This window comes from Stylophora pistillata, chromosome 12 (assembly GCF_964205215.1).
Source record: "Stylophora pistillata chromosome 12, jaStyPist1.2, whole genome shotgun sequence".
Lineage (NCBI taxonomy): Eukaryota > Metazoa > Cnidaria > Anthozoa > Scleractinia > Pocilloporidae > Stylophora > Stylophora pistillata.
In genome coordinates, this window is record NC_142530.1 from 8610001 (window position 1) to 8622102 (window position 12102).

At 38.9% G+C, this 12102-nt stretch overlaps 1 protein-coding gene across 3 annotated transcripts in view; it reads right to left on the reverse strand.

The window, feature by feature from the left end:
* LOC111334456 (kinesin heavy chain) overlaps nt 1–12102 on the reverse strand; it is a 37675-nt gene that overhangs the window by 7131 nt on the left and 18442 nt on the right. For all 3 annotated transcript variants that reach the window (XM_088740363.1, XM_022940195.2, XM_022940193.2), the window contains exons 21-28: nt 8995–9104; nt 8441–8480; nt 8215–8276; nt 7661–7721; nt 6771–6842; nt 6480–6587; nt 3117–3336; nt 1206–1506 (exon numbers count right to left, since the gene is read on the reverse strand). In XM_088740363.1, coding sequence (XP_088596489.1) covers nt 1206–1506; nt 3117–3336; nt 6480–6587; nt 6771–6842; nt 7661–7721; nt 8215–8276; nt 8441–8480; nt 8995–9104 — 974 coding nt within the window. The remainder of the gene's footprint in view (nt 1–1205; nt 1507–3116; nt 3337–6479; nt 6588–6770; nt 6843–7660; nt 7722–8214; nt 8277–8440; nt 8481–8994; nt 9105–12102) is intronic.

Consider the following 12102-nt stretch of genomic DNA (forward strand, 5'->3'; position numbering starts at 1 on the left):
AAAATTGCCTATGTTTTTGTCGCGTTTGCATATATATACACACTAGTTTGAAATGCACTAGTGTGTATTACAAACCTACAGACTCGCATAATTAATTGTTATATTCGTCTTCGCATCCATCTCACGTTAAGAATTCTATCCTTTTTCTCAGTTTCTAAGACTTCGTCGTTTATGCAGTGATGACTCTGATTTCCACCACAAATCAGAGTCAATGTGCCAGTTTTTCGATAAACGTGGTTACCCTGTTTCTGTCGTTCAAGCGGGTTACCACCGCGCCCAACGTATTGATCGACATTCAGCACTACAAACGTCGCATAAGGAAGATTCCGACCGCATTCCATTCACTCTCACGTTTCACCCTCACAACCACTCAGTTAAATCCATCATTCTTAAAAACTTTAAATTACTTCAAAACGATCCAGAGACAAGCACTATCTTGTCGCAGCCTCCGCTCATTTCATTCAAACGCGACAAAAACATAGGCAATTTTTTGCTCAGAAGTTCTTTTCAGACTAATGACCAACCAGGCACTTTTAAATGCGCTCGTGCACGATGCAAAACGTGTCCTTTCATTCACAACACTGATAAAATATCGGGACCTAAACGATCCATTAAGATCACCGATCACTTCACGTGCACCTCCGCCAATGTAATCTATTGCATAACTTGCACTTATTGCAAAAAGATATACATCAGCGAAACAGGCAGAAGACTAGGTGACCGATTCCGAGAACACCTTCGAGACGTGGAAAGGAATGTTAAGGACACATCGAACCCAGTCGCTAGACATTTTAATTTACCTAATCATTCTAAGCAACATATGGCAATCTGCGGTCTTTTCTTACACTTAGGTAGCACGGAAAGCCGTACAAATCTTGAACAAAAGCTCATCTTTCAAACCGGCAGTCTAAATCCCACAGGGATCAACGAACGCTTTTCATTCCACTAATCTATTCTTGTTTTTCTCGTTGTCATGTTCTCACCAATAACGTAGCTCCATTCTCTGCCTTTAAAAGCACACACAACCCACAATTCCTATATTCGCTCCGACGAAGGGCTAACGCTCGAAACGTCAGCTCTTGTAATCGTTACGGTGGCCAATTTACCACTTCAACTTTGTTGATATATCCAAATTATTGACTTGGATTCCTGACAAGAACAATGGATGTTTCATCAGCCAATCGCTGAGGTGTAAAATGACTTACTTCGGGCTTCCCTGGGGCAGAGGCCGATTGAGCGATTCCGTGCTCACTGCATTTCGTATCCTCTTGCTGTACGCCACGACCGGCTCCGAGCCTTTCCCGCCACGAATTACAGGCGTCACTATGGTAGCACCGTTGGGTGAGCTAGGTAAACTCGGTGTGCTGGGGCTATTGGGAACGTTAGAACCCATGACTGCTCCGCCAGCCAAACGAGTCATTCCTAGTAGAGCACTTCCAATGCCCGAGGTGCTGCCGGGACGAATGCTGGGTGCGGTTGGCTGCTGACCAGGACGGATTGGTTTTGCTGAAAACCAAAAATAAGAAACAAATTAAGTCAAGTGTTAATTGGAGCAATCGATGAGACGCTGGGAGAGGGGGGTGGCGTGGTGAAGTGGTTAGGGTGCTGGACTTGTGATCTGGTGTCCTGGGTTCAAATCCTCCACTCTGCCGCTCACTGGATTTGTTCTCGGTTGCCCCTGGTTCAACTCCTCGGCTGCGCTCTGTGAATAGCCCACCGGTCTGCCTCCTGCCAGTGGGGATTTTTAAGCACTTAGCTAGTTTACAATATGGCTGAAAAGCCCCTAGGGGGGGCTTCAATTTACGTATTTATTTACTCTCATTCGTTTCATATAAATTTTAAAGGATTGACGTTGTATGAATTTTCCCATTATTTACTAAGAATTAGAATAAGAACTCGACCTTGGGTGATGAAGACGAAGCCTCAACCAATTATCACGCATAGAAATCATCTATTCGTTCAAAACTGAACACGAGGCAGGCTCATTTTTCTACAACTGCAGACCGTCGGCTACTCACTGTATAAAGTTGAAGTGGTAAATTGGCCACCGTAACGATTTTCATTCGCTCCGACGAAGGGCCAACGCTCGAAACGTCAGCTTTTGTAATCGTTACAGTGGCCAATTTACCACTTCAACTTTATCCAAATTATTTCGTTACTCCCACCGACGCAGCCCCAAACAGTTTCTTTCAAAACTATCAGTCTTTACTCACTGTATAATTCGTCTATTATATGATAAGTTGAATCCTACACGCATTTTTGATTGGTTATTGCTTATAATTTTTTGGCGGATAGATGCGTAAACGAGGTCACCATTTACAACATTTGCCTTTATCATGTAAAACAGATTTCATGTAGCCGTGTTCCTCTACAGTAACAGATGACGTCAATATGTGGTAAAACATCTGACACTCTCGGGCTAGGTAAGGGTGCCACTCTTTTGTTCTAACCACACTATGACCTCATCTGTTGTCTATTACTTACTCAACTGAGTTCTAGATTTTGAATAGCTAGCCAATCAAATTGCAGCATTTGTGATAAAGCGCTGATAGATTTATACTAACAAACGAGGTGACCGAGGTAATTTATGATGAAAGCGTAGACTGAAGTGGCCACTATACTGTTACATTATTAGGTGACTATCCAGAATGGAGTAGCTTACATGGAGCACCGGAAGATTTATAATAACAAACACGGTGACCCAAAGCAACCACTGTAATTAAGGAGGATAGCGCAGATTAAAGTGGCCACTGTACATTGTTAGATAATGATCTACAAAAGAGTAGCTTGGCCAATCAAATTACAGCATTTATGAGTGAGCGCTGGCAGATTTATACTAACAAATAAGGTGACAAAGGTACCCAAAGGAATTAGAAGGAAAGCGCAGATTACAGTGACCACAATACATTGTCAGATGATGATCCAGAATGGAGTTATCATGAAATAGCTCACATGTGTGTCTTTCTTATTTTTCTCTTACACAAAGCTCGTTTCTTCTCTCCCATTCTCCTCCACGATTTTTAAGTTTACAGAATAAAGAAGTTTTGAATTGAGATTTCTGTAACCGAAACCAAAGTTATCAAGCATAAGATACTCCTTTAAGTCCAAATTCTTACCAATATGTCCCTGGGCGCCTTTACGTACAGCGGCCTGCTTCTGTCTCATAGATTCCCGGATTCTCTCCACCTCCTTCTGATATCGTGCCCGGTCCCTCTGCGCACCTTCCTTGGCCTCTTTCAGAGCCTGCTCTAAGGACTTCACTCGCTCTTGTGTTGCTCGCAGGCGCTTCTCCAGTTTGGGCAATTCACACCTCAAGTCAGCATTATCTCTAACGAGCTGTAAATGATAAGAAATACTAATTACCTGAGCGGTATACACTTACACAAAATATCTCAATCAGTTTAAAGAGGTTCTAAATCTGTTTTATTATGCTTCACTCGGGCCTATATGAGAAAATTAGACATACTAGAACAATATTATCACCAACATTTCTACGAGGTATGTGACCAATATTGAATCTGTATAAAAGCGCGTCATGACAGTTCTTGTTCTAATAAGATCAAATCGTTCCGAGTGAAGGTTGCAGTTCACCTTTGTAAAAACTGAACAGACTGCCTTCGTAAATGACTCAGAAAAGTGAAGGAGAGTTTATACAAACCTTTTAGTGGTTTGAAAGTTACGTTTATAGAAGAAGGGGAAATACAGTACGATTAAAAAACGCAGTTAAGTTAAATTGCAAAGGTCTGTACACTCTCCTAATGGGTGATTTCCCAGAAGCGTATTCGTCAACAACACTTTGTTCTGCGGCTATTTCTATGGGGCATGCATCTTCGCTTATGATTTTCAAACATTCTAATCGATCACTTCTTTTGCCAATGCTTAGCGGTGAAGAAGTTTCCAAACGAAAACAACAGTATTCCTTTCACTTTTATTGAAACCTTCCCATCTTTTAATACAAGATCTATATCAAAGTATTTACTTAGTGTTAAAATATTTCAAAAAAATCTTATTGGCACGACAGAGCCCAAGTTAAAAAATTGACCGAATTTCCAAATGTTTTCTTTTAAATATGATTGTCCCTTTACAATACGTCTGACAACAGTAGAAATTTTCAAATTAAAGACTTTTTAAAACGCCGTTAGTAAAGGCAGACGCATAAAATTACATTCACTGACGATTTGTAGAGGTTACATATCAGAGGATCACTTATATTGTCTTCGAAGAAGAATAGCTATCAATGTTGTCTCATTTCATTACATATCAAGTCGCAAATAGTTAAATTAATGAAGCCATAGAAACCTTTTTAGTGCACCGAAATGTATAACAAAAATATTCCAAATCTTGACAAATATCGTGGAAATTGGACAGGACTGATTTATCTTGTTTCCGGTAAAGTCTTAAATAAAGTAGAGTTTTGAATCTTTTCATTCTTAAAGTACCTCTCGTTATCTGCTTGTTACCAATTTCTACTTGTTTTTTTTTCTCAAAATTCCACTTTCAAATCCCCCCAAAAAAATCCTCAAGAGATCGGGTAACCCAAAATTTTACGTTAATAAGTATTTTAAAACTATTGCCCCAAATTCCAATAAAAAAGGCGAATGAGAGTATCTGCCTCTCAAATCCCGTAACAAATATAGAAAAATCTCCGGAAGAATAGCCGATTGATCGATTCTAACAAGCAAAAGAAAGAAATTCGATCTGTTGCTTTAACATCTTCACTCTCTGTAAGGCTTTCCGCTGTTTGAAATAAAACATTTAAGAATTAACAATTGAAACAACTCTGAGCCACAAACAAAGAGAGCTATACTATCTATGAAAGGGCCTCGGCGCTTATACAATTTGAGAGAGCACAAAAAGCTAACTACATGCACGTACTTGCAGTTAAAACCGACTTAAACTTTGCGGCTGTTGAAACGAATTTCACACTTGAATTTGCACTTTGGATTTCTTAACCCTTAATCCTTAACATCAGTTAGTACAGACTCCATACAGTTCTCTATACATTTCTTAAGGTGCTAAAAAGGAGAATTTGTTTAACAACCAAGGGCTACTTCAGTTGGGGCCCATTTGCCTTACTGTCGTGTGATTCAGAGGTGAGTTGGGGCCCATTCCTTTACTGTCACGTGATTCAGAGGTGATATTGTAAGGAGAAATTAGATGCTGGTCAATCTTAGGGGTCGTGAGGTTGAATCGCCTTTGAGTATCATCTATAACTTAAGACACAAATTTCTCTATCGAAGGCTCTGATAGAGGGCTCTGACAAAGGGCTCACTCCTGAACCGTTAGCTTTAAAAACTCTTCACGATGGCCAATTTACGTTATCAACTCAGTTGACAAAATTAAATCATCTTGTCTCCTGTAGGACCTAAGAATACTATAGAGGGGTAACAACACGGTTTGCAAGAGGGGTAGGGCGGGTCGCGGCCCACGATCTCGGGTTAATGCCGTTATAAACAAGCATCGAATATTCCGATACACGATGTGTTGATTACTAGATGACAAGGGGTACAGATGAGTAACATGAACGATTTAAAAATGAAAATCACAGTGAACTCTGCTTAACATGTCACTAAGATAGTGCTATTCAAACCAATCATATGCCCGTATTAAAAACAGCAAATCCCGCTTAGCGGCCGGGTTTTCTAACGCAGATTCTATCATAAGCTGAAATAGACACGCACATGATTTGGTTCTTGCTTATGATCTATTATTGGAGAACCGACGCACAGATGACGACATCATAAACAATTGTTTGCTTCTTTATTACAGAAAACGAAGACATTCCATGTTGCCGTGCGTATGTTCAGTACTAGATTACAAAACGTCAAAATGTGTTAAGAACATCAGCGACACGCTCAGCAGCGCCTCGCGTGCCACTGTTTTTGCCTCACAACATTTTGACCTCTCTGAATTACTACTTAAAAGAAGCACGGCAACAAGGAATCTATCTGATGAGTAGATCAATTTGTCACGACATCCTCTTCGCTAGTCCTCTACACCAAAAACAGACACACAGGGTTTTCTTTTTTGCGAGATCTCTCAGGAGAAAGCTTATGCACGACGGTTTCAGTTGTGTATATAACTTACTGGGTATTTTGTTATGGAAATTAAAAATGGTGTGACGAAAATTCAACCTCAGTAAGTTACCCTTTAAAAGTGTTCTTGACAGCTTTTCTTTGTTGAAGTCCACGGCGAGCAATTTTTTTGGAATGTGGACTTTTCAATGAAATTTTCTTGGAATGAATGAAGCTGTAATTCAGACGTTGTCAACGCAGTGGAAAAAGGACATTTCTGGGAAAACGTGCATGCGTAGACTAAGCTTAAAAAATATAGAACCTAGCAACTTACGCACACAGCCGGAAAAGAAAATCACCAACAGGGACGAGATGAAAAACCAAACTCTCATAACTTATTGAAGACAACATACAGAAATAAATCAAAGAGAAGTTATGTATCGTAGTAAGGACAACAGTACTCACTTGTTTATGGACCTTCGTTAGCTGGTCCAAATTATTCTCTAAAAAAGCAATCTTCTGTTTTTGTGCTTGGCTTCCTCCTTCTTCCTCCGAGTCAGTATCCGAGTTGGTCTGGGAAAGAGGAATCAGCGATGAGTCAGTCAAACAATTGAAGATCTAGATTATGACGTGTTGGACAAGCATGGCATCAACGGCGTAGTAACAAGCCGTGGATCATGTGGATCATGTGCATGATTCTCTTTGATTGAAATCGGTTTAAACAAGTACAAACATATGGCAGCGTTTTTTGCTTACCACTTTTAATCGGGCCTGCAAGTCTTTAACGAACAGCTGCCGCAGTCGGTACAGTGTCGCCAACTCTTTATGCTAAAAGCAAATATTCATCAAACTAACGTTAAGTGTTGGCATTATTATTGTGATCTCTCTACAGTTAAGGTAATTACGGACAGCAACGTTGGTAAGCTTTGTTAAAGAAAACCCATCTTAAGTATTTCGGACCTTGTTGGTTAAAAGAGAGATTTGACATTATTTTGACATTAAAATTAATTTTCTCCAACTGAAATCATTCTTTGTAACTTGAGGTTGAATAGCGCCCTCAACTACGATTCGATTTTTTCTTAGGTGCGAAATTCGGAGTTCGTACTTCGATATTATTACTACAAACAACGAAGACGTTGGACGCCATATAAAGTGAAAACGATCATTCGGGGCGTTTTTAACTTCGTAGTACTAGAGAAATCATTCCAGTCACTTTCTATAACATTCCAAGAGCCACACTCAAATTCCATTACTATTTAGGCCAAGAGAATGGCTTTGTATAATTTCAAGATTTTCTATTATTCAGTGATCGTTAAGAACCCTGTCAGAAAATACAATGACAAGGTCATAGAAAAGAGCACTTTTAAATTGAGTGTCGAAAGTAATCCAGCATTTCACTGGTTTTGCTTTACTTTGCTCTGTGATTGGTCCAGAAAACTCGTGCCACTCTCTCAACCAATCAGATGCATGCCAGTCATGACTTGGTCGCCCGCGTTTTCCCGCGCGTTGGGCAGTTTGATTGTTCTTATTCTGAGTTCTCATTGGCTCTTTAAGGTATTTTTCTTTCTTCTGATTGGCTGTTGTGATTACTTTCAATCGAAAGCACTCTATTGCGCGTATATTCCTGTCTACATGAATGCACATACCACAGTCTCCTCAAGTCCTTTGAGATCTTTCTTAGCCTGTTCTCTTTTCTCTGCTTGGACGCTGAGGAACAAAACTTTACGTTAGCAAAACCTCACCGAAAGTACATCGCAACATTAAGTGTTGTTTTTGGACTGCCGAGAATTTGTGTCAATTGCAATTTCTTCTATGGCAAAGTGGTCCTAAGGTAAGTGTGAGCGTTCTGATTGGTTCTAACTTGGTCGCGACTTTGCCATACGGACCGGAAATGGTCATAAGCCATGTAGTTTTGTTCTCTAAAACCGAAAAAGTGAAAGTAAAGAAGTTTGGTCCAAGGGCCGTATAATAAACTACTTGCTAATCCCGCTTACTCGAGCCGTACTGGGGAATATTGGCCCTGAGTCGTTTTTGTATGGACCTCTTTGTGCTCAGTCCGTGCTGCCACGACCTTAGACTAAAATTTCCCCGTACGGCCATCGCGCTCGGTTGGTAAGAAGTTAAAATGTAAAGAGAAAGTTGCAACTACAAGTAATCTTCGAAAGTATTTCTAGGACTTGGAAAAATACAATTTACTCACCTCATTTCGGCTAACCGACTTGATTTCTCTTCAAGTTCTCGTTTAAGAGCTTCATTTTCAAACTAAATGAAAAAAAGCAAAACAAAAAAGAAAACATTTACAATAACAATAATAGCAAAGTAAGCTTGCGACAAAAATCCATAAATTTGCTTTGTAAGATGCACAAAACAAAATTAGAATTTTAAGTAAAAAGCGGTAATTCAACACAACGCCAGGAAGTACTGACCATGAGGTGATCTCTCTCCAACCCTTGCTTCTGGTTGGTCCTGAAGAAAACAGAAGTTTCATCGTTGAAAACAGTGGAAGTGTCGTGTAGGGGATTTCAAACGTAACAACTAACCTAACGGCACATCTCATATGGTAACTCCAAAAACTCAAACAAACGAATGAAGAGATTCCTCAACAGAAATTAGCGCCATCGCCGAACGTCCAACAAAAACGCAGCTGTCATACTCTTGAACATGATTGGTTACAAGCACAGCGTAGAAGTTGGCGAGGACGATCGTCTCTGATTGGCTTAGGAGAATTCACACTGACATTCACACATCCTGAGTGGAATTATAGCCTGTTCAACGCGTTCAATTCGTAAAACGGAACGTAAAACTAAACGGTGGTAGAGGCTTGGGTCGAGTTACGTAACCCGACCCAAACTTCTATCGTTTCTTCACTCCCACGCTAATATCGTGCCGTTTGTAATGGCGCCTTGTTTTACCAGAAAGAGCCTCGTGGAATTACAACAAAACGAATTTCTTATCAATAGTTGTCATTTAACAAACTTACTCCTTGACTGAAGCAATGGTAGCCTGCTGTGATTCTATCTCGTCCCTGAGAGTTGACAGTTGTTTCTGGTGTGCCTCTCTATGGCTGATCATTTGCTTCTCCAACGCAGACTGCAACGAGACACAACTTCATTATATCTTTAGACTAGTGCATCAAAAAACAATACATAAACATGCATGTTGATCGTGACATCAAAAATACAACGCCAAGCACCGAGCGCTATAGAATTAAGAAATTCCTCAACTCATCGATCTGTGATAACTTACACTTGTTCTGAAATCATATTAAGACTTAAAAAAAAATTAAAAGGTGGCATTCTACGCAAACAATGTAGCGGTCGGACAAGGTATATCTTTTGTAGCTTTGTGGAAGCAGAAAATCACGGCAATAAATATAATGTAAAGTGGGTAATATTTACTACCTCTTGCCCAATTTCAATCCGTAAAGGCAACCTGGGTATTCTATGGCTATTGCAAGTATTGTGAAATAAAAATTACGAGGCGTATTGAGGCGCAATGCAATGTGCATGGTGTAAATATTATACACAATGTTATTTGTTTCTTGTATTCAAAAGAATACTACAAATAACAGACAAAATCTTGAAAGAATCAGGCTGGAAAAAAACGAAAACTTACGAAGAACCTACATTTGGACTCTGCAGACCGACACAACAGAAGTTATGGCATCTGCTATCAGTTTGAATCATTTCTAATCTTCGGCAATAGTTCTTCTCAAGATCCACCTACACCATATAAACAATAGATCCGCCACGATTCCAGCCCCTCACTTCAGCAACACCACATTTTGAAAACGGAGCGACTACAAATCGCGTGACAGACAACAGCACTTTAATTCCGGGTTGTATTAATATTTACCACCCGCTAGGATTAACGGAATTGGAGAGTCCTTCCTCACATTGGAAAACTAAACAAAGACAAAATAATTTTCGGAATCATCGGGGATTTTCGATTATATTTTAAGCGAGAAACTTCTAGTATCGACTACACAACTTTTTCCGAAGTTTTATTGCAGCAAAATCTGTAAATTTTTCGGTGGAGACGATTAATCAAACAATGTATCACTCTGCCAAAAACCCGCCGAGGTTAGAGACGACGATTTGAAAAACACAGTCAAATTTACAACAACAATATTTTTTCTTTTAAGATCATCCCCAATGAAAACGATAAAACTATTAAGCAATGGGAACTAAATCAATCACTTTATGAAAAATCAAATGGATGACATATTACTACAGCAACAACAAGGTTTACTTTCAAATCACTTTATGGGCGTGTGTGGACATTGGAGAAAAAAACGCTATTTGCGAGAAACGTTTTTTCGAGAACACTTGGAAAACCACACATACTGAATGTTAATGACTTAATCTTCCAATCCCAATCGATGTTTCAAAGTAAACTTATCATTTACAGGTATTTTTCATTAAAATTTAGTCGAGCCAATTAAGTACCTCTCCCCGAACTGACTACCAAATTGAAATCCAAACAAAATCGATTGTTCAGAAACGAAAACAAATCCAGTTAGAACATTTTTTTGGGAGGAGAAAAAGAAGGAAAAGAAGAATTGCACCCTGATTTATCTGAAGAAAAAAATGCATTTGATTTTAGAGAAACGAAACTAAAAACAAAGTGACATAATAAGCTCCACGAGCAATATTCAAAATTGAGAAAGTTTCTGTTCGCGAGTGATCAAAATTAGATTTTTCACTGTAACTTCGTAAACCACTGTGATCAATCATTCAAAACAAGGTCTTAAAGAGCTACAATCTGTCGTGATGCAATGTTTCTTTTATACACAAATGGAATTATAACAAAAAAATTCTCTTGTAATTGCTCACATAAATTGTTTGTGTTGTGCGACTTAAAAGTTCGTGTTTAGTCCAACTTCCATTGTTGGCTTGCACAAAAAATGCCCAAAAGATTGTCTCTAAACATAAAATAGCGCATAAAATAGCGCACAAAAAAGGCAGGACAAACGCAACAATCTTATATACAAACCCTGGGTTTTGCGTTCTGCAGCACTTCGTCGATAACATTATTTAACGAGTCTAGGACATAATCAATTGATGATTCACGGTAATCGGAATATCGCCAACCATAGTTCTCGCTCGTAAAACCAACGCCAGAATATTGAATGTGTTTGCTCATGTTATCGATCTAACATCACGCGTAATCACAGTTCGCGAGAAATAATGGGTCACCTCTCTTTGCGTTAAAATGGAGGCAACCTTTCTGCATTAAATGCGGCAAATTGCGTGCTTCGTTTTGAAAAATCCACGAGAAGGGTGAAATGATATCATTTGCAAGTCAAATCGCTAGTGCAGGCGTTTTTAAACAACAGACATATCAAGTACATTGTTTAGCTGAAAGCTAATTTTTTACATGCGTTGAGGCACAGGGCCAAGAAACCCAACCTTTTATTTTCAGTGAAATATAGCCAGATAATGGCTTACATTATTCTCGATCCGTCTTTTATCAAACGCTCTTTGAAAGACACAATCGAAAGTAAATCAGAGCAACATCGAAGCACAAAACAACCTCGTAGTTTTTCTTGACAAAAAGAACTATAATAATTTTTGCATCTTGAGGAACAGACCTTGGAATTCATGTTCAAGGATTTAAACAAGACGGGAATTTTTCCTTAAATAACGTGTCACCTTATCATATTTAGCCAAAGGCAAAATTACATTAGAAAAAGAAAACCTATGAGCCACTTCAAGATACACCCATCTTAACGTATAAACAATTCTTCCAGGAGTGAAAGTCTAGAGGAATTCTTTGCTAACAAGGAAGATGCACAATAATACACGATAAATTAATCTGCTAAAAAAAAACCATACAGGTATAAATAAAGATTAACGGGAAAATTCCGATAATTTTCCTTCGTATTCCTCTTAACATAATGCACAAGTTTCACAAATAATACTTTAGGTGGTGAATGAAGGAACGATTTAAATAAGGTTAAGTAAAGTTGAGGTTAGAAAGGAAAACAAAACTTGATTACTTAAAAAGAAAAAACACTTTGCTTATTACCCAAAACAGCAATCAGAATACATCTAAATTCTGTCTAGACAGGATGTATCATAAATTC